The sequence below is a fragment of the Oncorhynchus clarkii genome, chromosome 17 (assembly GCF_045791955.1).
Source record: "Oncorhynchus clarkii lewisi isolate Uvic-CL-2024 chromosome 17, UVic_Ocla_1.0, whole genome shotgun sequence".
Classification (NCBI taxonomy): domain Eukaryota; kingdom Metazoa; phylum Chordata; class Actinopteri; order Salmoniformes; family Salmonidae; genus Oncorhynchus; species Oncorhynchus clarkii.
Window position 1 is genome coordinate 27,403,272 of NC_092163.1, and position 27,486 is coordinate 27,430,757.

Below are 27,486 nucleotides of genomic sequence, written 5' to 3' on the forward strand. Positions count from 1 at the left end.
TCTACATACTCTGAGCTTTAATTCTCAATCTTCCCAAATCCCATGCCCTTGTAAAAAAAAAAAAAAAAAAAAAAAAAGGTACCTTGTATTTTATTCTTAATTATTAGGCATTTTACATATAACTATCTTCATGTAGTCCTCAAATATGGATTAAACTGAATCAAATAGGGCGACCATGCATTTATTCTCATGAGTTCATTCACATGACATTTTCACAGTACATAGTTTTATACATTGACAGTCAAGAGAAAACATATTTTCTTTCAAAGCAATTGTGCAAAAATAAATACAAACAGTATAGGCATATGATTAGTCGTATGATAATGTGCATTGTGATTCGTCAATTTAAATGAAACTTTGAAGGAAAGCCAGCAGTTCATTGAACGAAAATTCGAATGCGTCAATGTGTTGTAAGTAGTTTAGTTGACAGGTATTTAGCTATAGGCTATTATTATCCTCTGGCATTTGGCTTTGAAAATGCGACAATTTCAGGATATATATTTGAATCAATCTACCCTACACACGTTTACGATAGTCTAAACAATACATGTGATGTTAATATAGGACGGGGTTAAATTAGTCCAGTGGTTTAGGCGCAAAGAATCCCCACAGTAAATTGTATAAGACAATTGAGCTGTAGTTGATCGAAAAGGAAAGAAACGAAAATGAATGGGCCTAAGCCTATATTGACAGCTCCTCACATTGTTTCCAAAATGATTTATTCGATGAAGATACACTTTCATAAGTAAGATTTTACTCTGCAATGTGTAGATTCAACAGCAATACAATTTCAGAGAGATGTAGAAAAGTCTAACAGCGTCAGAGTAGTTTACAACTGGAATTTGCATAGGCCTTCACTCAGGTGTATTACCATGTAGGGCGCATGCGCATTCCAAGAAAACCAGGTGAAATCAGCAATTTTGACCACTTGCGAATTCACTCATTCGTAGCCACATCACTGGAATTATACCGCGTTCCTTGCAGATGTCTTTACTGGAGAGGCTAGACTGGCGGGTAAGCGAATGCATGTTTTGCTTTATTGTGTTATTTAAAAACATGAATGGGTTATTCATTGTCTATCTTTCGACCTAAGTCAGCTCATTAATAGTAGGTTATAGTTTTTTTAGGACCTTTGAAATAGGCTACTCCGCGGTATTTGATAGTGGCTGCTAAATATGCTATTTTAATTCATTATTAAAGCTCATAATTATGATCATATCAATCAATCAAATGTATTTATAAAGCCATTTTTACATCAGCCGATGTCACAACGTGATAATAGACCATATAACGTTGATCCATTGAAATAAGGTGCTCCTCGAGTGCTCACGATTTAGGAATTTGAAATCATGCAGAAGATAAATAGTTTAGGCCTGAATTTTCCATACACCTGGTCACTCACTATACACATGACTTGTGTGACTTAAAAATACGTGACCAACGGCGACTAAGATTCATAGTTCATATTGGCAACTCGTTTTCTGATAACTTGGCTTGTGCTATTCATTTCAAGAACATTATGTATTCTGGTTTTCACAATACTCAGTAGACCAAATCTGCTCCATATAATAACATATACTATTATAGACTACACTAGATAAATGGTTCAATAATAAAATACTATAAAAACTAATTTCAGTTAGGCTACTTAGAGATTGCGCATGTGCTTCAAAATTGATAATTTGTCTCTGAATTTCTTAGTTGCACATAGGCTATATAGCCTACACGAACTAGCTTCTTCAGTGTGACAGATAATATTAGCATAATTCAACTCTTTATTTTTCTATTTCGAAAGCGCATTTCATTTTCACGTTAAACCACTTGGCCCATGTGACACCTAACGTATTGTTAATTGCTTTAATGGATAACGATTTACTTTACAAGTGTCTATTCTATCAATAGTCCTTGTTTAAACGAATTGGTCTTGACATGATAGTCATTTAATTTTTTTAATAATAAAAAAAACTGTTCACAACGCAACGGCAAGGCTCCTCTTGCGTGTCTAACCTCGTTTACTCTGTACAACCGCGATGTAAAGATGCCTTAATTAATTAGCGAGCATTCATTTCTGGTTTATATCACATCACCCACAGAAGAACCACACGCAGTTTACAGCCACAGTTCATGGATGAGTTGATCTTCGTTACCCAATTTTAATTGTTTCCCAGAGACGATGATCACATGCGCGCAACAGGCAAAGAATCGCATTCCCCAAACGTTGATGATACATTTAGACACCTGTATTGTTCTCCCATGCATATAAATGATTATCAGACAGAAAATGATTCACACCATTAAGTTACTGCTGTAGCCTATCACTCATTATATTTCACAATAATATTGGAAACTTAACAATTCAAAGAAAAGCCCAAGCATAAGTGTAGGCCTATTGTGTTTAAAACACAAACATCCTTTTGCTTGAAGTATTGCATATCAACACATAAAAGGGAACCTTTACTTTGGATATCGCAGTGCTCCACCATAAATGTTAATTCAACTTTTTCGTTGAGATCCCTCGTGCTTAGAGGTTTCGAGAAGAAAGATGCTTTTAAGCCTTGGGTCTTTGAGGTTTGTGAAGGCACCAAACTACAACGTGAAGCTCCGTAATGTAACTATGCATAAGTAAGTGCAAGTAGGTTTAAGTAAGTGTAAATTATTTAAACAATTAAGTTTAGCATGGAAATCGCAATATTTGATTATGAGCGCCTTGAAGCTTGATGTATTAAGCGAAATATGCTAATTCGTTTTTCAGACTGTTGGCAAGCAATGGTGGTGCGCTTTGCCAGTGAATCCAACGCCTGGTCTCATCGAATATAAAGTGAGAAAAGTAACAACATTTTGACAGCCCTGCAATGTTATTGGCGTGGATCGCATTGAAGTATACGCGCATAATGTTTTACATTGATTTTCGTATAGGCTATTGTTTTGCAAATGTGCTCATTGATTTGATTACCGTATTGCTTAACATGGCAAAAAATACATAGATTTTCGATTACATTCATAGGCTATAATTGTTATCACTTTTTAAAGCAAGTTTTCCAACTATAATATTAATACATTTAGTTATTCAGACACAATTACCAATAATAAGAGAATAATAATAAAGTAGGCCTGTTATTATTATTATTATTTAATTAATTAAGCTACAGTAAGGTTATCGGAAGTATAATCCTATAATATCTGTGTCATGCGAGCAACTGCAGACGGACAGCAATATGATTGGCTCGAATAATAACCGATAACAACCAATCAGCAAACTTTTATTCTGCCATATTCAAGAAGACATCATGACAAAGGCACGCCCCCTAAAAATATCTAATTTATGCAAATTTAGTACACATGCTTCCAAGCGGGTTCAGTAAGGAGAAAAGGTTTGAACATCATCACTTTGTCCGTCAGAGGGAGTCAAGTTTCTTATTCAGCGCTTCTTCCCATATTCACTGAAGAACTGCTTACTGAGTCGTTGGGATGGAAAGGGACCTTGCTTGACAACCGTTTTCACTCAGTTGCTGTTGAGACCTACGTTGATAGCCGCCCGAATCACGCTCAAACGTCAGTGCGCTTCAAGGAACCGCCGCCCTCCTCTCGAGTTGAAGAAGTTGATTCATGATTTCTAGGAAGTACAGTATTACTTCATTTCCTACCTGGATTAACTCGTAGAAAACCATCAATTTACCTGGTCAACCTTCTTGGTGTAAAATTTTGTCTGTCAGAAACTATGCTGTGGAAACTAGCAGATAACGTGAAGTACGAGGACGACTGCGAGGTAAATTCTAGCTATACACATAGACAAACCGCACGGCATTAGGCCTGCGTTTCAACAAGGCTAGGATTTATGAAAAAAACATTATATGAAAATGTTGTGGCCCTCATGCGCTCCATCACACCATCGCATCTGAAATTGGTAGCCAATTTTATGGATATTTTTTTGCGCGACAATAGCTTTTAGGCAGACTTGATAAAAGCTTTACAGAATGAAAAGGATTTTAATGGAACATTTTTTAAATGATAAAGCATTTGGAATAAGACAGATCGGTGGTCGGTTTATGCTATTTTCATTGTCACTATTTGCTTTTATTTAATTCATCTTAAATGCAAGTTCAAGTGCATTAGGGCACCCATGTTTGGTTTTCTGGTTTCTTTGCATTGTCAATATGTTTCTAAATATGCAACATTATTAGATGTCTATAGGCTAATCTCGATGGGCGTTTGACTCTATCCGCCGAATCTCCTCCACTAATGCATTGGCGACTGACGCCATGTAGTTTTGATTTCAGTAAATCACTTTTAGATGAGTCTATATGGATTGTACATTTTTTTTACATTTTTTTTTTGTTACACGAGTGGGATTTTAATGAAAGTGGAAAGCTTTTTGATTTATTTAGGTTTATTTCTCCGAGCTAGGCCTAAATCAGGTTATTGTAAATAATTAAAACAAAAATTACAAAATTATTATTGTTATTATTATTGTTATTATTATTATTATAGGCCCACGTGGGTAGTAAAATAGTTCCCTCCTGTGTGTCTATTGAGAGCTGACCATGGGGACAATATCAATATCTCAACAGTCCACATAGGTTGCATAAACTATCAGAAAGTTTTTCAGTTTAACAAAATATGCATTATTAGGCTACTTTGAATACTAAAACCACATATTGCCTATTTTTTTCTGAAAAATAGGCTGACCTCCAGAAATTGAGTACTGCTATAAAATAAAAAAAATTGCCTTATTTCGCCCACTAAATGTGAGCCTAGGCATGACTGTTTAAAACATTTCACTATATAGACCATGCCTTCCTAAACGATGGTGAAAAATACATCTCGATGTCAGGCCTAGCTGTCAACACAGTTGTTATTTCTAATTTTGTCGACGATTGTTGATTCACTATGAATTTGGTTGATTGACAAGGGGCACAACATTTTATAATTTATCTTAATATCATTGTCAACCTTAACGAAAGTCTCTCTGTTCCCAGGAAAGGCACGACGGGAGTAGCAATGGGAACCCCCGGTTACCTCACCTCCCCGCAGTGAGCCAGCACCTTTACAGCCCGTCGCCGTCTCTTTCCCACTCGGCCAACTCAGACTTCCAACCCCCGTATTTTCCACCTCCCTACCAGCCTATATCATACCCCCAGTCCAGTGACCCCTACTCGCACCTCGGCGACCCTTTCAACATCAACTCCATACACCAGTCGTCAAACCAGCAACAATCATGGCCGGGGAGACAAGGTCAAGAAGGACCCCATTCGCGAAGCGGACTCGCTAGTCAGATTCTGGGCCTGGAAGGCGGCTCTTCCGCCTTGAGGAGAGAAGGTTTCCGACGGCCGGAACTGCTACCGCCTCACGCTCATAGCATTGAGTCATCCGTCATTGGTGATAATATAGGACTGCACGAAATGGGCCATGGCCTGGATGATGTTCAAGTGAGTGATTTCATTGTGATTTTGTTGCTGACTTTAAATTGAAAGAAGCATGACAGCTAAAACAATAAAAACATATAGGCATGCAACAAAGGCATGGTTTTTATTATGGTGTCATGGAATGGATGGAATGGAAATGGCATATTTCATAATGAACTTCCTTGTAAGAATGACTATAACATCACTTATATTAAACTTGTTTTTTTTTCAGCATGTAGATGATCACAGTATTATAATGGCAGATCAGACGGTCATCAAAAAAGGTCAGTTTATTTTACTTTCCTACTGTATATTAACTCATTTATTAAACTCATTGATAAAATGGTGAAAATGCTTTTACCACTTCAAGACAATATACACTTACTGGTTTGTGAGATAGACATGCTTGGTGTATAAGGCACTGCGTGTGCAGTCTGGCATTGGTGTGCAACAGGTAACAAGGATGCAATAGAGAAACATTGAGTGCTATTTCCATTAACTTCATCCCTGAAATTGCTTGTTACTAAGTACATACCTGGAAAAATCTTCTTCAACAAATATTTTGCAATCATTTGTACAGTGAAAAAATCGGAATGGGAAAGGCTTTTCGCTGTACTTGTTCGTACATACATTGATAATCCCCCGTAGTCACGAGGTGCACTTAACTAAGCCTAGTTTGATCCTCCATGTGTTCTCGTGCTGAGGTCGTTTGAATAGAGCACCGGAAAAATAACCTTTTCAAAATAGCAGGCTATAGCTGACAAGATGCAACTGTGAGGACATTGTGCAATCCTTGAAATCCTGTATTGACTGGGGAGAGAGGGGGAGAGAGAGAGGGAGGGAGGGTTGGTCTTTAGAGGCCTACGCCAGTGCATTCGACTCCTTTTGAATTCCAGTTGAAAGCAGCCCAATGGATTGCTCTTCTCGAGACTCGCTGGCTGACTTTCTGCGAAACCAGCTTTCGCTGGGGTGTGGTGTCCTACTTGCAATTCAGTCATTTGTTGGGGCATGAAATGTTTTGAATGAGGAGGATTCAGAGTGTCATCTATTGCGCCTTCCTTCAACAGTCTTTCACTCAGAAGAAGGCCATGTTGTGCATTGATTTGAAATCCTGCACCACTTTTGTAACTCAACGAATGTAAAGATGTATGCAGATATTGAACGGATCATACGAGTAGTAAATGTATTATAGGTTTGTTAAAACAACATCACTGTAGATATATACAGTGGGGCAAAAAAGTATTTAGTCAGCCACCAATTGTGCAAGTTCTCCCACTTAAAAAGATGAGAGAGGCCTATAAGTTTCATCATAGGTAGACTTCAACTATGACAGACAAAATGAGAGAAAAAATGGTGTTGCCCAGCAACAGCCCCAAAACATCACTGCTCTAGAGGAGATCTGCATGGAGGAATGGGCCAAAATACCAGCAACAGTGTGTGAAAACCTTGTGAAGACTTACAGAAAACGTTGGACCTCTGTCATTGCCAACAAAGGGTATATAACAAAGTATTGAGATAAACTTCTGTTATTGACCAAATACTTATTTTCCACCATAATTTGCAAATAAATTCATTACAAATCCTACAATGTGATTTTCTGGATTTTTTTCTCTCATTTTGTCTGTCATAGTTGAAGTGTACCTATGATGAAAATTACAGGCCTCCCTCATCTTTTTAAGTGGGAGAACTTGCACAATTGGTGGCTGACTAAATACTTTTTTGCCCCACTGTAGGTTCAATAACTGTAATGATAGATAACATTGTTGTGGTATGGTGGGTGGCTACAGTTAGTAGTGTGAATGACATGTCCTTAGCAACATTGGCAAGAATGGTAAAGAGTAGTTGATGTTGTCTTTTCTGCAGTAAAGCCTATGTGTATAATGCTAAACTGCTTGCTCCACAGGATGAAGCATGTGAACAAATGTATAGTTAACATGATATAGAATAGCCTAATGTGCATGCTCAAGTATTTATTTATGTTTTTAGACAAAGGATTTTGATGGCCATCTAGGCAGTAGAAAGCTTGAATATTATATTTAACCCAGCTATAACCATTTGTTTTAAAGCTACCTAAATTCTCCTAATGCCTCATTTTGCATACATATGTATTTTTCTCAATTGCAGGCATTTTGGATTTGAGACACACATTACATTGGTGGACATTGTTGATTTTCAGATTTGAATCAATACGATAATCTGATCAAGCATACAGTATTAAGGAGGTAACAAGTTGTATGATAAAAAAAATAGTTGTCGTTAAAATGTGCAATGGCTCACTTTATTGGCCTTTCAGTCAAGGGCAGACTGTGGGTAGCCTACAGCCTACTACTGTACATTATTGTAAACGGTGAAAGCAAAACTTCCCTCTTAGCTGTTTATCCAATAGATGAGCTCTAAATCATAATTTTGCCCCCCTTTTGTGATTCTTCTCTCAGTACTAGGACTACGAGGGGGCAGGAACTTTGATCGCTTACAGAGGACTTATTATGAGGGGGGCATTCTTGCTGGTGAGGACGAAGGTATATGTAGTGTACTTTGTATGTTTGTCTGGGTGTGACTTGTTTAGTTTGACCTTTGAACTTTTGACCAAAAATGGCCACCCAGTTCGCCAGTTGGACAAGTCTTTAGATTAGGTTATTTTTAGCCACTCAATTAGAAGTAGCTACATACCCTTAAACGTTTAATCCAAAATGGGCGTCTAATATAGGCCCTGTTTCTGTATATAATTCTTCAGATAGGCAAGGCAGGGAGAAGGGATTAATTGGGAAGATTTCAATTGCATACTCCTCACCTTCTCTCTCCTTGTCTCCTTCTCAAAACCCATTGGAGGAAAAGGTCAGAGGGGAGGATACTCTGGCGTTCTCATCCAATGGGTTTTGAGAAGGAGACAAGGAGAGAGGAGGTGAGGAGTATGCAATTGCAATCTTCCCTCTGTGAAGAAGTATGGAGTAGTTGTGTATGTGTGTGTGGATGTCATGTCAGTGGGTGGTAGGAATGAGGGGACTTTTAGCTGTGACACCGCAGGAATTATCGTTATCTAGTTAATGGCTACTTATGGTCTACGTTTTGGCTTCCACAAAGTAAACATGTTTGTTGTTTACGTGTAACAGTTCAGTCACCCTGATTTTTTACAAATCATTATGATGGTGTTAAATTTCATAGTTTATTATAAGGAAAAGCATGTTAAAGTTGGAATCCAAGCTACAGTGTTTGGATAAGATTTTTCGGCAGACGCAGCCAGTCTTGATGACTCAACCTGAAAAAAAAAAATAAAAAAATCCCAATGGGACAATACAGATACATTTACCTTGATACTCCAACTTTTACTCTTAATTTTACTAATCCTACTCTCATTATCATCATCATCTATATTAACCTACACTCATACTAACCACTCCTCTCTCTCCACCCCTTCCCCAGGCCCCATGTCTCTCCCCAAGAGCAACTCACTGGGCCTGCCCTTCCAGAAGGAGTCCCTGCTAGGCATGGTGTCCAACCCCACCGAGGTGTTCTGCTCAGTGCCCGGACGCCTCTCGCTTCTCAGCTCCACCTCCAAGTACAAGGTGACTGTGGCTGAGGTGCAGCGGCGTCTGTCCCCTCCCGAATGCCTCAACGCCTCCCTGCTGGGGGGAGTCCTGCGCAGGTCAGTATTCGCACAACGTCAATCCATTGTGAGATGGTTCTAAGACATTCTAAGACATTATAAGGGGTGTTAAACATGTACTGCAAAGCATTATAACATCATCATAATACTCTATACCGGTCGGCTTTAAGTTTTTAGTTTTAGCCTGAAGGGTTAAATAAACAAATGCATTATAACTGCATCATAATGCATTATGCCGGCAGGTGTTGCCGTTTTTTATTGTTTTATTGGGTGTAATTGTGAACAATGGCCAACATCTAGTTCGTTAAAATATGGTTCACAGCAGCTCTAAGGATCAATGATTGTGGTACAGCTGATGTGATGTAGTTAGGAGATCACAGAGAGATGTGCATACAATACGTTTCTCAGTTTACTCTGATGTTGCTCCTGTTTTACAGCTATTGTTAGTGAGCTACTTCCGGTTGCTGGATACTAAACGAGTAAAAGATTGTCGGTCTATATTTAGTTGTACGCTCTTAGCAAAAAAGTTGCTATCTAGAACCTAAAAGTGTTCTTCAGCTGCCCCCAATGGAGAAGCCTTTGAAGAACTTGGTTCCAGGTAGAACCCTTTTGGTTCCAAGTAGAACTGTTTTGGTTCTACGTGGAACCTAAAACGGTTTTACCTAGAACCAAAAAGGGTCCGCCAATGGGGACAGCCGAAGAACCCTTTTGGAACCTTTTTATATAAGAGTGTAGGTCTATACTGTGAAAAGTTCATACCTGGTTCATGGACAGACATTAATTTAGGAAAGTTTAGTGGTTCTCTTAAAGCAGATGTGTCGCTGTTCGACTTCATTGTTTGTGTGGAAGCACCGTGACTACCTTTGTACGTGCTCTGCAATTCCGGGTACTTCACTTTGGGGTTATGTTACATCAGAGTAGTTAGCACCAGTATGATAGAACGAGTGTGTTTGTGTGTGGGTGTGTTTGTCTGTGAGTTCAGGGGGTGGGGCTATAGGGCTGTTTTAATTGCTGCTGAGCGGTTGACCTTGTGCCCCATATATCAGCAGGCAGTCTGTTGAGGGACTAGGGGTTCGCTCCTGCCTATTTTTGCTGGGAATGCAAGTTTTTTTTTTACTTCCATGTGACCCTGCCAGTGCCACACACACACACACACACACACACACACACACACACACACACACACACACACACACACACACACACACACACACACACACACACTTAACTAGGTCATGAAGCGATAGGCGAGGGTGTGGAGGGAGCGGGGCATTCACACACACCCCTCCCAAAGACACTGTCTCTCACCCGTCACTGAATTGGCTACAGCGAGTGGGGAATTTTAGTGTGTGAGTGTGTGTGTGTGATTTCCCTTCTATGTTCTTAGGGCGGGAGAAACATAATTTGACTGGAATATTTCAGAATCCAAACAGTGTAGTTATTCCCTCTGCAAGGCAATCAAATCATCGAAATGTCCACAAAGTGGAGTCACAATTCAATGGCTCAGACACGAAACGTATGTGGCAGGGTCTACAGACCAATCACGGACTACAAAAGGAAAACCAGCCACGTCACGGACACGACATCTTGCTTCCAGACAAACTAAACACTTTTTCCCACTTTGAGGATAATACAGTGCCACCGACGCGGCCCACTACCAAAGACTGTGGGCTCTCCTTCTCTGTGGCCGACGTGCGTAAGACATTTAAACATGTTTACCCTCGCAAGGCTGCCGGCCTAGACGGCATCCCTAGCCGCGTCCTGTTGTGGAAGAATCAGAATTTGTTGGTAACATATGTAAGATGTTTTATATTCATCAAATGTGTGTAAATTACTTCTCATCAAGAATGTTATTTTGATTTGGTAAATAGAGGAAATTTCCACGACAGTCCTCAGAGCATGCGCAGACCAGCTGGCTGGTGTGTTTACGGACATATTCAATGTCTCCCTATCCCAGTCTGCTGTCCCCACATGCTTCAAGATGGCCACCATTGTTCCTCTACTCAAGATGGCAAAGGTAACTAAATAACTATCGACCCTTAGCACTCACTTCTGTCGTCATGAAGTGCTTTGAGAGACTAGTCAAGGATCATATCACCTCCACCTTACCTGTCACCCTAGACCCACTTCAATTTGCTTACCATCCCAATAGATCCACAGACGATGCAATCGCCATCACACTGCACACTGCCCTGTCCCACCTGGACAAGAAGAATACCTATGTAAGAATGCTGTTCATTGACTACAGCTCAGCATTCAACACCATAGTACCCTCCAAGCTCATCATTAAGCTTGTGGCCCTGGCTCTCAACCCCACCCTGTGCAATTGGGTCCTGGACTTCCTGACGGGCCGCCCCCAGGTGGTGAAGGTAGGAAATAACATCTCCACTTCGCTGATCCTCAACACTGGGTCCCCAAAATGGCGCGTGCTCAGCCCCCTCCTGTACTCCCTGTTCATTCATGACTGCGTGGCCATGCACGCCTCCAAATCAATCATCAAGTTTGCAGACAACACAACAGTAGTAGGCTTGATTACCAACAACGATGAGACAGCCTTCAGGGAGGAGGTGAGGGCACTCAGAGTGTGGTGTCAGAAAAACAACCTCTCACTCAACGTCAACAAAACAAAGGAGATGATCGTGGACTTCAGGAAACAGCAGAGGGAGCACCCCCCTATCCACATCGACGGGACAGCAGTGGAGAAGGTGGAAAGTTTTAAGTTCCTCGGCGTACACATCACGGACAAACTGAAATTGTCCAACCACACAGACAGTGTGGTGAAGAAGGCGGAACAGCGCCTCAGGAGGCTGAAGAAATTTGGCTTGTCACCTAAAACCCTCACAAACTTTTACAGATGCACTATTGAGAGCATCCTGTCAGGCTGTATCACCGCCTGGTATTGAAACTGCACCGGCCACAACTGTAAGGCTCTCCAGAGGGTGGTGCGGTCTGCACAACACATCACCGGGGGCAAACTACCTGCCCTCCAGGACACCTACACCACACTAACTACCTGTCCCCCAGGACACCTACAGCACCCGATGTCACAGGAAGGCCAAAAAGATCATCAAGGACATCTACAGCACCCAGTTCACCCCGCTACCATCCAGAAGGCGAGGTCGGTACAGGTGCATCAAAGCTGGGACCGAGAGACTGAAAAACAGCTTCTATCTCAAGGCCATCAGACTGTTAAACAGCCATCACTAACACATTGCCTACATACAGACTTGAAGTCATTGGCCACTTTTAATAAATGGATCACTAGTCACTTTAATAATGCCACTTTAATAATATTTACACATCTTGCATCACTCATCTCATATGTATATACTGTATTTTATACCTATAAAAATCTATTGCATCTTGCCTATGCCACTCTGTCATTGCTCATCCATGTATTTATATGTATATATTCTTACTCCATTCCTTTACTTAGATTTGTGTGTTAGGTAGTTGTTGTGAAGTTGCATTTCGCTACACTCGCAATAACATCTGCTAACCATGTGTACGTGACCAATAAAATTTTATTTGTGTCATAGTGGGGTTTTTTTTAGGTTAGGATGGCACTTTTTCATATGATTTATTTGTTTTCAAAAGTGAATGATGAGGTCTCCTTCAGGGATGGGGGAGACTTTTGCAGCTAGGTTTTCTCAATGTAGTAGGAAGTCTGAAGTTTGGGTGACAGCCCTTACAACATCACTTATTGATGCTTACTTTTCGATTCGTAGAAAAAGCATTTAATCACAAATAGCCTATAGAATGGAATATGCTATATTCTTCAGTTGGAGGGACTGTATGACCGTTATGAATTCAGACATTTCTTCACGTTAAATGACCCCAATGTGGCCTTGTTCATATGAAAGCAGACATTTGTCAAGTAACGATGATGACACTAACTGTATTTGTCCTTATTTTTCCAACAGAGCCAAGTCTAAAAATGGTGGCCGGTCATTGAGAGAGAAGTTGGACAAGATTGGGCTCAACCTGCCCGCTGGAAGGAGGAAGGCTGCTAATGTCACCCTGCTAACTGCACTGGTAGAAGGTATGCTGCCCTCTTCGTATTTAGAACTGTGGTCAATGAGCCAAAAACATATATGACATCATAGAAATACAATGCATAGAACTCGTCTCCATCTTTACTCCTTGAACAAGTTGGCTCATCCAAAATGGAGTGCCAATTGAATTAATTGTTGCACATATACAGAGATGTGATAAACAACATATCATTTGGATGTTTTTGTAGTCATCCCATCAGAGATGGTCATTTTGTTTACACCACTTCCACTGGTGTTGTACCATCTATTCATTATATTTATATGGTTAACCTAAACTCTGCGATTCCGTTACTGTGACATGATTACCTAAATGATTATAATATTGGCTGTATAAAAGTTACTGGAACTTGGCTTCAATAGTAGCTGTGGCTGGTCTTTGTCTTTTAATTTCCTCATTTTTGGACAAAATGGCAGTGACTTAGCTGATGTTTAATTTTGCCTTTCACTACATTTAACTGCCTTTTGAAAATCAAGGAAGCTTTGACATTGTCCACCCGGACTGTCTTGGTGACATTTTGAGGTTACCAAGCAGCTGGCCAAGACCAGTAGAGAAAGAGAATAGCCCTGAAACACAACTTCACAGAGTCCAACTCTTTCTATTACAGCTGTGGCATTATCTAATACAGCACATGCGACCAAAGGACAAAGAAACATGTAGCGTGTAACCTTCCTGTCTTTCAAATCACACAAACTCTTGAAAGATGTAAAATACCCATCTCCTCAAATAATTTTAAGGGCGAAGTATTTCATGAAGGTTTTTCTTGTTTAGATCATTGTTTTTAGGCTGGATAGTCACCTCTGTCTATTTTTTCATTAAATCCCATCTTTGACGCTTTCGTCAGTCTTACCTCGGCTAGACAATCGCATAGCTGTGTGCCTAGCCGCCCGAAGCCACGTGTAATTTCATTTTTTTCCCCCATATAAACTCTACTCACTATAAATGGAGTGACAGTTCGGTGCAGGAGAATGACTCGGGGCCAGTGTTATTTAGAGACCTTCAAAGTCTGAATTAAGGCTTGTTATAACGTGTTTGACTTGCCAGGGGGGTTAACTGACCTTAAAGACTAATGTTTGTGAATAGCTACATTCCCCAAGTGATCTGTGTGTCTATCAATAAGTGCCTCTGTTTGGTGCTACAGGCCGTCCGGGTGCAGTTAGCCACATAAGCCCATTAAAGACCATGCAGGAAGTCACCCCTGAAGATGGGATATATTCATCTCAGTGGCACAGCTTCCCCCGAGCCAAGAGACTGAGCGCAACTGATTTTTTTTTACGTTGCACCACTTCAATGTTCCCATTTCTACATATACTGCCCCTGTGGGATGTGGGATGTCAGCAAGACCACATTCACACTTGTCTCTTAGATACATTTTTTGTATTTTATGTGTGTGTTTGTTTGTGTGTTTTATGTGTGTGCAACACTTGTGTGTTTGTCTTTATAGGTGAAGCCCTTCACTTGGCAAGGGATTTTGGCTACGTATGTGAGGCAGAGTTTCCGGCAAAGGCCATCGCTGATTACCTGGGTCGACCACATGTGGAACGCAATGAGGTCAACTCCCGCAAGAACATGCTCCTTGCTGCCAAGTGAGTCTCCCTCTCTCTCTCTCCTCCAAATTCAGGGATGTACCCTGCGGGGTTTGAACGTATGTGACGTTTTGGACTCGGTTAAAACCTTTTCGAATAGTTTTCAAGCTGCTCTTGATTTATAAAACATCTTGATGTCTTCACTACTTTCAAGACCTCCCAATTTCATAGTGTGTACATGAAACAGTGTACACATATAAGTGAATCATTGTCACCTAGACATAAATCCAATAGTCCATGTCTGGGTCATGTACATTCCGTTTCCTTTATCTAATTTCTGTCATCTTTAAAAAAAAAAAAAACAATGTGTGTTTGCGTGTGTGTGTTGACCATACATTTTTCCACTGTGCTGTGATGTTTCAAAAAAAATTCTGATCCTTTCGATTCTCATTGTTTCCACAGGACTGTAAATGAAAGATGAACACCTTTGCTAAGAGTATTATTATATTATTGATTGATTGACTATGACTTTTTAAATCACCCAGCAGTTCTATTTGCAGAGTTAGCTCCAAGTAAATTTTTTCATTCATTCCTGAACCTGTGACCAAAAAAAAGCTACACATGAGCAGTACCAAAAAAAGTGATCTAATGATTCTGTCTCTTTGCAGCAAAATCTGCAGTGCTAGGATTGTTGTATCCCCCATATATATAACTTTCTATTGGTTGCAAGAATTTTGTATAATAATTTAATTTGAAAACAAAGTTTTGAATCCAACGTCGTTTTGGATTCAACGTCGTTTTGTGTATCAGTTCATAGACCATGTGCCATGGAAAATCTCCTCCCTATTATTTTGCAAACTGTATGTACAAACTGCTGTACATTTTTTGGTCCTTAAATGAAACTGGTATACTTTTTTATTTATCACAATTTTCTTTAGCCAATTTTGGTCTTTAAAGTAGAGCCGACACACAAGTTCCTCACCTTATCCCTATATAAATCCAATAGTCTATGTCTGGGTCATGTACATTTCTTTACCTTTATCTAATTTCTGTAATCGTTTTCTTTTTAAAAGACAAATCTGTAAGGAGTTCACCGACCTGCTGACTCAGGACCGCTCGCCTCTGGGGAACTCGCGGCCGGCACCCATCCTCGATCAGGGAATCCAGAGCTGCCTGACCCACTTCAGCCTCATCACCCACGGATTCGGCTCGCCAGCCATCTGCGCCGCCATGACCTCCCTCCAGAACTACCTAAACGAGGCCCTCAAACAGGTGGACAAAATGTACCTGAGCTCTGGCAGCGACACGCAGGGCTCCTCCGACAATGGTAGCAAATCCTCCGACAAAATGGAGAAGCACAGGAAATGAGGAAATGCTCTCACATTGGACTGTATAGCCCCCCCTTTCCCCTTTGGACTATTTTGAAGTCCTATTTAGTAGCGAAATTGTCGATATGATTCCAATTCTAGATCATTTGTGTTTTCACACAGTTGAATTTACGATTTCCTGTGCTTATGGCCTGTGCTCTTTTACGAGTAGAGTTTTTCAAAAGACTTGTCAATGCTTTTGCGTTGTTACTACCATTGGCTGGTTTCAATGCGAGATCAACCTACCTTGGTGCCTACTGTAATAGTAGGTGCATAAGCTGCTTACAGCCAAAGGGCCTAGACGCTGTTGACACGGGGAAAGGAACAGAAAACAGACTTTGTTGTTTCCCTATAGGACATAATTTCAAGATGGGTCATTGTGGTTGTAAATTCTTTTCAGCTATTTTCCTTCCTCTTCTGTCTGGAGACAAATCCTCTGATTTCCTCTGTCTCTTCCGCGGTGCTCAATTCCCATTGGACTTACCAAAGGACGTTGTTTTACAGGAGATAAGAAAATCCACTTCATTCTTGTTTTCTTTGATGCTCACATTTTCATAACGACTTCAATGGGTACGGTGTTATTGTGCTTTTTTCATGGGAGCTTCTTTCGTAGGTCTGGTAAAAAAATAAAAAAAAAGAGCCTGTTTCTTTGTTTGTCTACATTCCCCAGAAACCTTAAAGATGATTTGCAATGGCAGCCATTCAGTGTTCGATGAGGGATGGTTACTTGTGGGTTGTGACAAAAGCCACAACAATGGGGTGTTTGTTACTTGTATTCCTGTCTTTAAGTACTTATATTGGCCATTGGTTCCTTTAATATTTTTTACAGTTTGCAATGTAAAAGGAATCAGTCCCCGACCAGATTAGATATCCCTCACCTTCAGTACAAACTATTCCATGTTGATGTTAACTGTATCCAATCATAATCAGCCATTTTCATCTAAATTGTATCTCTTTTAGCCAGAACACCAGCAAAAGTGTATGTGTTATGTTGTGTGAGTGTGTGTCTGTATGCAAAATGTATATATTTCTTTTTGAAAAATAGTGTTTTTAATTAGACAATGAACTACAAACAGAGGATTTCCCCTGTTATCTTTACCTTGAATGTAAATATTTTCTAATTTATGTTGTAATTTAATGGGATATGTAAATAATGGTATCATTATAGTGTGTGGCTTAACTTTTTATAATGTGTTAAAGTTTTATAAAATGGGTTTGTTTTTTAAAAGTAGAGGTTAGGCAGTTGGTATGATATGCTTTTTGAATATGTGTAAAGCTGTTTTAAAGTTATAGGAAAGAATATAAAAAGTCAACCCTGTGTATAACAACTTTGTTGATATTCTCCCATTTGGGCAAGAGTTTTGCCTTGCATAGACATTTGAAGAGATCTGAGGCAGTGGCTTCTCTCCCTCTCTTGCCACACACACGCACGCACGCACGCACGCACGCACGCACGCACGCACGCACGCAGCAGCAGCAGCAGCAATGTCCAACAGGCAAAACATTTTCAGTTGTGTGTTTCATAAATTATGGGCAAGTCATTTGCGTGAAGATTTTCCTATTAATAAATGGTAAAAAGAATGGGAACAATGGGCATCATTATGTGTAGTAACTTAGCTACACAAATAAGCGATGTTGCTTGGTGCATGAGGATGGTACAAAAAGGCATCATGTGAGAACAAAACAGTTCTAGTTTATGTTTTCACTTAGTTAACCATTTGGTGCACAACACACATACTTGTTTGTCTCCCTAAAGATTTATTTTGTATTTGTATTTTTTTGTTCCCCTTTTTACATTTATATGCCCATCTTGGGAACAGGTGTTTTTGTGTGTTGCCCAATAAAAGCTGATCTCTACTTTAGCATATAACACACTGACAAATGGACGAGAATGTTGGATGTTTCACAGTTGACAAATGTACGAGTATGTTGGATATTTCACAGTAGGTGACGATTTTGATCTGCGAGAAAAAAACAAAAGTGCTATGGTGCTCAATGTGTTGACTCTTGAGCAAGGCCGCTTAATCATCACTTACCCATCCCCACTGAATCATATGGCAAGTCTTTGTTTACACGGATCACAGAAACTCTCACAACACAAATCCCTGCCCCCATTTTAAACAAAATGTGTCATACCATTATGCATATTAGACACTTGACTCAGATTTCAGAGTATGTCTCACTTAAGTGACACACATGTAGGAAGCCTACAACATACCTCCTATCTAGGCTATCCCATGCCTCATTGAAATGTGTTACCACTGACCTACTTTTAGCATATCTATTTTACTACCCTGTGTCTTGCAGTGTTGTTTGGAGTGTAACAAAGTGCCTAGTTGGATAAATAGAAGCTGTTTGACTCATGTCATGCCTAGCAGCCCAACAAGTAGGGGCCTCTCCCTTAGAACCTGTTTGACCTGTCAGTCTCGCTATGGCTTAGCGCTCTCTAGCAGTTGTCTGTAACTGCCTTCAGTTACATTTATACATGTTCTTCTCCAGAGGGGTTGAAAGCTGAGACAGGGAACTGCTTCAATTGTCTTTGATGACCAATCTCGCACGGTTGTGGCAACATTTCCTTGCCTCAATGGCATTGATCAGAGGTTCTTTCTTTTCTTCCCTCTCTCAAGCTAGCGTTAATGTTTGTCTACTGCCAGGCGTTGCTTTTTGTTATAAGCTTTAGCCGCAAGCTAGTTATTAGCTACAGTAGGTAACCGTTTGCTCTTTTGAATGCCGCCCTCAGTGGATGTTGGAGTTTTGTGGGTTTACTGTCACATGCTCAGAATGTTATGATGTTTGAGACGGCTGTGGGTTCTGAATTACCATTAACATTCTTTGCCTTGTCGTAACCGGCCGCGACCGGGAGGTCCGTGGGGCGACGCACAATTGGCGTAGCGTCGTCCGGGTTAGGGAGGGCTTGGTCGGTAGGGATGTCCTTGTCTCATCGCGCACCAGCGACTCCTGTGGCGGGCCGGGCGCAGTGCGGGCTAACCAAGGTTGCCAGGTGCACGGTGTAGCCTCCGACACATTGGTGCGGCTGGCTTCCGGGTTGGATGCGCGCTGTGTTAAGAAGCAGTGCGGCTGGTTGGGTTGTGTATCGGAGGACGCATGACTTTCAACCTTCGCCTCTCCCGAGTCCGTGCGGGAGTTGTAGCGATGAGACAAGATAGTAGCTACTACAACAATTGGATACCACGAAATTGGGGAGAGAAAGGGGTAAAATAAAAAAATATATTAAAAAAATACATTCTTTGCCTTCCAGGTTTTTAATGACAGGTTTCACTCCTTTACGACATGTGCAATATTCAACGAAAGCTGAATGATCCTGTATTTGTGACTGCTGATGAGGAAAAAAAACTCTTTAGAGTGTTCATGGAACATTTTAAAGTTTGTTTCCCCCCCCCCATTCATCACAACTAGATCTTAATTTGCATTGGCCATATTTTATCCCTCTATGGTTAAAGTGATTCACTCATTCACTCATTTTCAAATCAACATAGGACGGTTTATATGTGAAGCAGGTTTGGACCTGTTACATGTACCTGTACCTGAATCTAATATGCGTCTTTTCACCCAAACATAATTGATGAGCTAAAATATATATTTAGATGCCCAAAGCTAGTTGTAAATGTTCAATTCATTGAGCCATAAACATATTTTATGTAAGCTGTGACTCGATGACCTTTCTATATAGGTCGCGGGAAGTCACATGACACGGTGGTGGCCAGCTATGCAAGATTTGGATGTTCGAAGGATCCCGGATAGCGGTGTGAGTGGTTGAATTCTCAGAAAATGGTGGAAGAGGATACCGAGTTTGAAACTGATGGTGTTGGCAAAAATGAGTGAGAATGAAGCTGATGAGAATACTGGATAGACTACAGTTGCTAAATGACGGATTAAGAGAGATAAAATCGCAGTTAAAAGGCTGTCTAGTATGACTACTGCTCATGGCACAACTTCTTCACAGTTTTGTAGTAAATCAAATCAAACGTTATTTGTCACTTGCGCCGAATACAACAATTGCAGACTTTACTGTTAAATGCTTACTTACAAGCCCTTAACCAACAGTGCAGTTCAAGAAGAAGAAAATATTTACCAAGTAGACTAAAATAAAAAGTAATAATAAAAAGGAACACCATATGAATAACAATAACAAAGCTATATACAAGGGGTACCGGTACCGAGTCAGTATGCGGGGGTACAGGCTAGTTGAGGTAATCTGTACATGTAGGTGGGGGCGAAGTGACTATGCATAGGTAACAAACAGCGAGTAGCAGTAGTGTAAAGAAGAAGGGGGGGGGGGGGTCAATGTAAATGGTCCGGTGGCGATATTATGAATTGTTCAGCAGCCTAGGGGCTAGAAGCTGTTGAGGAGCCTTTTGGTCCTAGACTTGGCGCCCTAGTACTGCTTGCCGTGCGGTAGCAAAGAAAACAGTCTATAACTTGGGTGACTGGAGTCTCTGACAATTGTATGGGCTTTCCTATGACACTGCCTATTATATAAGTCCTGGATGGTAGGAAGCTTGGCCCCAGTGATGTTCTGGGCCGTTCGCACTACCCTCTGTAGCGCCTTACGGTCAGATGCCAAGCAGTTGCCATACCAGGTGGTGATGCAACGGGTCAGGATGCTCTCGATAGTGCAGCTGTAGAACTTTTGGAGGATCTGGGGAACCATGCCAAATCTATTTAGTCTCCTGAGGGGGAAAAGGTTTTGTCGTGCCCTCTTCACGACTGTGTTGGTATTTTTGGACAATGATAGTTTGTTGATGATGTGGACACCAAGGAACTTGAAACTCTCGACCAGCTCCACTACAGCCACGTCGATGTTAGTGGGGGCCTGTTTAGCCCTCCTTTTCCTGTAGTCCACGATCAGCTCCTTTGTCTTGCTCACATTGAGGGAGAGGTTGTTGTCCTGGCACCACACTGGCAGTTCTCTGACCTCCTCCCTATAGGCCGTCTCATCCTTGTCGGTGATCAGGCCTACCTACCACTGTTGTGTCGTCAGCAAACTTAATGATGTTGTTGGAGTCGTGTTTGGCCACGCAGTCGTGGGTGAACAGGGAATACAGAGGGACTAAGTACACACCCCTGAGGGGCCCCAGTGTTAAGGATCAGCGTGGCAGACGTGTTGTTGCCTACTCTTGCCACCTGGGGGTGGCCCGTCAGGAAGTGCATTTTTTGTAGGAGTGCAGTTTTAGGATAAGAAGATGTACAGTACCTGGGAGATCCGTTTGATGTTGCCAATCTGTGAGGGTGACCAGTGAGGGTGACCAGAAGTGGAATTTTGTTAATTTTTTGTGTGCCGGCAGAGCGTGTGTTGCACCTCACCAGAATCAAGGAGAAAGAGGAGACTGTTTTCAGAGCAGTGCACCAATCCAGGGCGTGATTTCTGGAGTGTCTGTGGAAGTTGGGGCTGAGAAGACTAAGATGAATATTCCTGGAGTAGTTGGGGGTCGACGATTGAAGCGTATGTTCAATGGAAAGAAGATAGAGAGTATGTCTGCATTAGTATTTTTTTATGTCGTTCCCTACATTTGTCAAGATGGGATATGTGGGTTACCCTGAGAGGGCATTTGTCCCTAGGTTACTGCAGTGTTTCAACTGCAAATAATTTTGACATGTGTCAAGTGTTTGCAAAGAGTGTGACTTGAGTAATTATTTTGCTGCAGAAGATGATGATGTGGAATGTTGCAATTGTGGTGGGAATCATGTACATGAGCTCCATGAATGTCCTGTTAGGGTGAAGGAGGCAGAGATTGCTAGGATAAGAGCTCCAGCGTGTCTCCTATGCAGAGGCAGCGAGTAAAGTTAAAGGATGTTCTAGTGGTTCTGTTGCCGTGGATACACTGCACTCCAGTGCTGTGGGTGCCGTTCGTAAGGTGCAGGATCCAGATACCCTTCTTGTGAAGAAAATACATCTTTGAGCATTTTTTGCTATGGTAATAAACTGCACGGAATCAAATAAGAACTACAGAAAGATCGATGTCATCTGATCTGCAGTTGAACACTTCTTGGGAATGAAGGATGTAACCGGTGAGGAGCTGACCAGAGCAGCAGTTATGTCCTCTTAGGTCACCAGATCTGAGTGTATTCTGAAGGACTAAAGGATTTTGTTTTTAGTTTTGTATTTTGTTTTCAGATGTTTGAGTGGATTAAACTTGAGCTTATTTCCCTTTTCCATTTAGAATTTCCCCCTTTCTCTGTTTCATGCATCCAGTAGTGGGTGGCAATACATCGTTTCAGGTGTAGTCCTCCCTAAAACACAGCTGAAGAAGAATGACATTGTGGTCCAAAATGGAGGAGGACAGATCGTGAGACACTCACTGGCTTCAAAGAAGACAAGAATCCTAAATTGTTACCCAAGTTGTGTGAGTCATTCTTTTGATTGAAACAAATGGGTTCAGTTAACAGCACCTTAGTGGGAATTTGTTCATGTATGCTTGACTGCATAACAAAATGTCAATGAGTCAATTCCACAGCAGCTCATCACTTATTTTATCTACTTCCTTCTTGCCCTTTCCTAACAGACACAACATAACCACCATTCAAATCTGCTCCTCATTAAGAGTAATTTGCAGTTGCTCTAATCGGTACTGAAACTCTTGACCACTGAAACCACTTAATTGTGCAAGGTTGAAAACATGCCATGTCACATCCCTATCAACTACAGCGGTTCCTTATTTCCTCATTTAGAATATCACTCATTGTCCCTTGAAAATGGGTACAAGACAAAAATCAATACAGATAAGAGGGACACAAAAAAAGGGTCTAACCTGGGACTTGATTTTAGAGGAGGGGGGGGGGGGAGGTGAGTTAAATAATGAGAACACCAAACAACAATGGGGATGGTAAACAACTAATCCGGGGGAGAAAATATGGAAGAAATTAATCTAAATTACAGATGAAGATATGTTTTCTAAAGTGGGGGGGTATAGACCCAGGGAAGTGGGGAAGGGGCAGGGAGGAGGGTGCACTCACTGCCTAAGTCACTCCTCTTCTCTGCTTTTTGTTCTTTTATTTTAGACTCATTCTGTGGGAATGTGGTGGCCTGTCCCTCTTCCTCTCGCCGCCCACCCAAACACCCCTCCTTCTCCTGCTCCTCACACATCCTACCAATTAGACTGCAGTGCAGGCTGCAGTGTCGCCGGGTCCACAGCCATCCCTCTATCCCACGCCTCCCCTCACAGACAACAGATGTTTAGGTTTCTCAGGGAACTAGCTCTGCTAGCTACCTCCGCTAAGAACCAAAAGAAGGATTTTGTCCTCTTCTCTGAACTGCTAACTAACTGGAACTAGGGACTAGGACTCTACTTCTTATGATAGAGGTCACATTTATCAAGGATAAGATTTCTCCCACTTTGCTATGGCCTCCTCTTCCTCCGTCTTTCTATTTAGCTCAACAGAAAAACAGATAAATTACAAGATGGCCGACACCGAATCTCTAGCCAAATGAAAAGCATCTGTTGTCTCCCTAATAAACATACCTTGTCCACCTATCTAGCACCGAGCAACAACAGTAATTGGAACAAGCTGTTTAGTCAACAAACAGACTTGGTACTACGCGGCCCAAATGGCTGAACAAACACAGCCTTTACAGCAATGGAGTTTAAATGTCTAATCCTATTAGTATTGGACTTTGACATTTTTCCAGTATTGTCTTCATTTTCAATGGATTATAGCCCTTATGGATTATGAATGTATTATTGATTTCTCCCTTCCACTTCTCTCCCCTAGCTCTCTCTATCTGTCTCTTTCTCATTATTCATCACATGGCTGATTCCCAAGCCTATTGTGCTAATGATTGTTAGCGGACTCCTAATGCTATTGCAATAGTTTAGCAATTAGCATTGGGTGGGAGGACTCTGTAGGGGAGAGGGATCGTAGTCACCCACGAGCCACCTGTTAGCCAGCCCAGCCCTGCCCAATGCATCATGGGAAGGCTTGGGGATGCCAACTGCTAATCAGTGCATGACACTCACTTACTGTAAACGTAAGAATTCTGGCCAATAGAATTGCAACCATTTTCGAAAAGCTAATATTTTAAAGGTGAAATCCTTAATGATGAAACTGCCGCGTCCGTTTTGCGATATTACAACATCAAAGAAGTTACTGCAAACAGCAAACATAATTTCCCCCTCAGACATCATTGCACGTGTGATAGAAGCGCAGAATCTTTTTTTTTTACCACGTTGGGCAACGCTCCTCACCTCCACTTTGCCAACAAAACAAAAACAAATAACTGTGGCTGTGGGGAAGACAGTAGTGCTGTTTCCCTTACTGTGGATTCCATCTTTAAGGAATAAGCCTACGACTCAAAAATAGCCAAAACGAAGCACGTTATGAAATGTTATTGTAGATCCTGTTATTGCAAAAGTGGAAAATTACAGATACAGTTATGGAAAACTACCCTAGGTGACAGCAAAAAAAAGTCACTTTTCCCACATAACTGAAACACAGTAAGGAGGTGAGAGAGGGATTTGGACAAAAGTTGATCTTTGTAATGGCCTACTGACACACACAGCACATAGAGCATACATTAATTGTTCAGTTATAGTATAGATATTTCCAATGCAATAAAAAGTTTAATGATCACCAAGAGCACGTTGTGTTGAAGCAAATGTTGTAGCAGAAAGCAAATGACCAATGAAACAAAGTACATACAGCCTTCAAATGAACAACTGTTCATCATCAATCATGCCTTCAAATGAACAGCGAGACAGTGAACCTCCCTACTTCGTTTCAAAGTATGGTAATGTTTGTGACTATAGAGTGAACACATGAGATGAGAAATCTTCAGGGACGGAATGGGACCAGAAAATGGCCCAGGCATTTCGAACACACTGGCCCATCTGGGGCTCCTACACTGGCCCATTTGGGGCTCCTACACTGGCCCATTTTTTCCCCTTGAGGCCACCATTATAAAACAAATTAGGGTTATTCTGCTCATAACCCCCAAATTAGACCGGCCCACTTGGCAAAAGATGGACCAACCCATTTTGCACTGCCAGAACTGCCCTATAACCAGTCCGTCTCTAGCAATCTTTAGACTGTCTAATACATCACTGACAAGTATCAACACATAATACAAATACACTTATTGTAACAAAGTGTATTTCAAGTAATCAATGGTATGTAAAGAATCACAAGACTGGATTGAACTTCATGACTCAAATTTATGTGCATGGTATTTGAAGGTGTCATGTGTAGGTTATACGCTGTCATACCTCTAGTTGTAGTGGGCCACTGCATCATACCCACACTTCATGGGACATTATCTTAACTGTCATCTTTTAGTTATGCCTTTAAAGGGAAAACAGCCCATACTGAATATTTTTTTCTCTGTTTCAAACTTTAGCCTTGATGACACATAGTGCACTGGTCGACCCTTGTAAGGAAGTCATCAGGATATGTACAGTTTAAAAAAATAAAATCAAATAAAATATATCTATATATATATATATATTGGTTATCATTATGCTAATACACATGTACAGTAGATAGAATTTACTTCAATATTGTTGTGACTCTTGAAGGTCCTGAACAGTAATACCATGCAATTCATGTGATTACCACTACCAGTAATAGAGGTATTCTAATATTTTTCTTTTTAAAACATCTGGGTGAGATGTGTTGTTTGATTGTTTGTGTTGATCGTTGTTGCTATGGTATAGTTAGAAGTGTGGAAAATAACTATCCTTGAGGGGAAGGGATGGATAGTGGGGGTGGGGGGGGGGTGGGGGGGTGCCCATAAGCAGGCACAAGCCTTTATGGTTCAGCTAAAGGTAAAACTCATTACTCCCACAGACAGTCCCTAACCAGCTGTACTGCAGGGTTAAAGCAGATGCCCCCAGGTCTTTTGACTTTCGACCAGTAAAGAAAGTAGAGCAAGGGAGAAACACATGAAAACATCATACAGGGAGGGCACATACTGTCATTTTAACCAAGCAAGCAGTTCTGGGAAATTGAGGGAAGTTAATCATGATGTTGAGATATAAGCAGAAATGTATATCGGAAATGTACTGAAAGTTAGAAAGCTAGTAATAAGTCGGAAGCTTGAGATATTTATGTAAATAATCAAAATGAGATGTGTATCTGTTAAAGTTAGAGACAATAGTAAACATGTGAGACCAAAGCTGTGCTTTCTTTGACAATAAATGCTTCCAGTATGGAGTGAATCACTGGAAACCACATTAATTTCCTGCATGTGTTTATTCAGCGGAGATGAGATACAAGCTGTCCAGACTTGTTTGCAATGTGCAGGATCAAGGGGGAAAAGATGAGTTGAGAGAGAACACTATATCCAGGGAAGGGCCATGGCTGACGATAAGTGTTCTTTAAATGTACTGTATGACAATCACTTGAGGACTAGACAAGTTAGACAACACCAAAAGGGAAAATAAATTACAATCAGTTAGGATAATTTCTAAGAGCAATAAGAGGGATGTATGTGATTGATATTGGATTTCTCAAAAGAAATGCATTTGCAAAATGTTTTAGTCTCAGGTCAACAATTGATTTATGAAACATTGTTGGAGGAACCTACCTGGCAGATTGGTGATATATATATATATATACGTACATATTGATAAATCAATTGGTGACAATATTATTTCATAGCAGATCCCCATACTCACCAGCATGCCCACTTATTAAAAACCATAGGGGTGTGATCTGACAGCAAAATTGCCTTAGAAAAAGTGGGCTTCCTTCTCCATCCACATACCTCCCTCACACCTTATAACACCCATGTGCCATAGCAACCACAGCCAGTGTCCTAGGCCTGTTGAGTATTATGGTGTTGGAGAAAGACTCGTGTTTACAGTATACTCTGGCATCCGGCCAGGGCACAGATTTCTGCCTAAAGAGGGAAGGTGGTGATGAAAAGGTTCAATGCCGCCTTGTCAAATCGGCTACCCCCTCTTCAAGCAACAGGGGACAGAGGAAGAAAAGCCTTGCTAGTCTCTTTACCTGAATTGGGATGTTCTCTACCCATCATTCCATTAATTCACATCTAAAGTCCTTCTAGTTCATGCACACAACATGTCCAACTCTTAAAGCTCAGTAAAAGCTGAGTGATATATACTGAACAAAAATATAAACGCAACAGTCATCAATATAAAAAATTGGACTAAGTTACAGTTCATATAAGGAAATCAGTCAATTTAAATAATTCATTAGGCCCTAATCTATGTATTTCACATGACTGGGAATACAGATATGCATCTGTTTGTCACAGATACCTTAAAAAAAGGTAGGGAAACCGTGCATCAGAATACCAGTCAGTATTTGGTGTGACCACCATTTGCTGCATGCAGTGCGACACATCTCCTCCGCGTAGAGTTGATCAGGCTGTTGATTGTGGACTGTGGAATGTTGTCCCACTCTTCTTCAATGGCTGTGCAAAGTTGCTGGATATTGGCGGGAACAGGAACCTGCAGTCGTACACGTCAATCCAGAGCATCCCTAACATGCTCAATTTGTGACATAAATGCCGAGTATGCAGGCCGTGGAAGAACAGGGACATTTTCAGCTTCCAG

The 27,486-nt window shown here is 41.0% G+C and overlaps 1 protein-coding gene across 5 annotated transcripts; it reads left to right on the top strand.

Annotated features, from left to right (window-relative positions):
- The first annotated feature begins 932 nt into the window (after positions 1-932).
- On the top strand, positions 933-17,114 carry LOC139370663 (transcription factor AP-2 gamma-like). Of its 5 annotated transcripts, none has more exons than XM_071110276.1 (8): positions 956-1,014; positions 4,977-5,426; positions 5,635-5,686; positions 7,838-7,921; positions 8,823-9,045; positions 12,930-13,048; positions 14,504-14,645; positions 15,659-17,114. In XM_071110276.1, exons 1-8 carry the CDS (start codon positions 985-987, stop codon positions 15,951-15,953), a joined length of 1,395 nt encoding a protein of 464 aa, XP_070966377.1. In that variant the 5' UTR covers positions 956-984; the 3' UTR covers positions 15,954-17,114. The 5 variants fall into 5 exon arrangements, with proteins under 5 accessions (XP_070966379.1, XP_070966377.1, XP_070966375.1 ...); XM_071110274.1 differs by lacking the exon at positions 956-1,014 and adding an exon at positions 3,391-3,766; XM_071110275.1 differs by lacking the exon at positions 956-1,014 and adding an exon at positions 3,391-3,766 and having other exon boundaries at positions 7,838-7,909.
- Positions 17,115-27,486: the final 10,372 nt, after the last annotated feature.

Excerpts from the sequence above, each read along its gene's own strand:
- LOC139370663 (XM_071110274.1), top strand. The coding sequence starts at position 3,719 with ATGCTGTGGAAACTAGCAGATAACGTGAAGTACGAGGACGACTGCGAG. Across the intron at positions 3,767-4,976 it reads AGTACGAGGACGACTGCGAG|GAAAGGCACGACGGGAGTAG; the intron begins GTAAATTCTAGC and ends CTCTGTTCCCAG. Across the intron at positions 14,646-15,658 it reads AACATGCTCCTTGCTGCCAA|ACAAATCTGTAAGGAGTTCA; the intron begins GTGAGTCTCCCT and ends TCTTTTTAAAAG.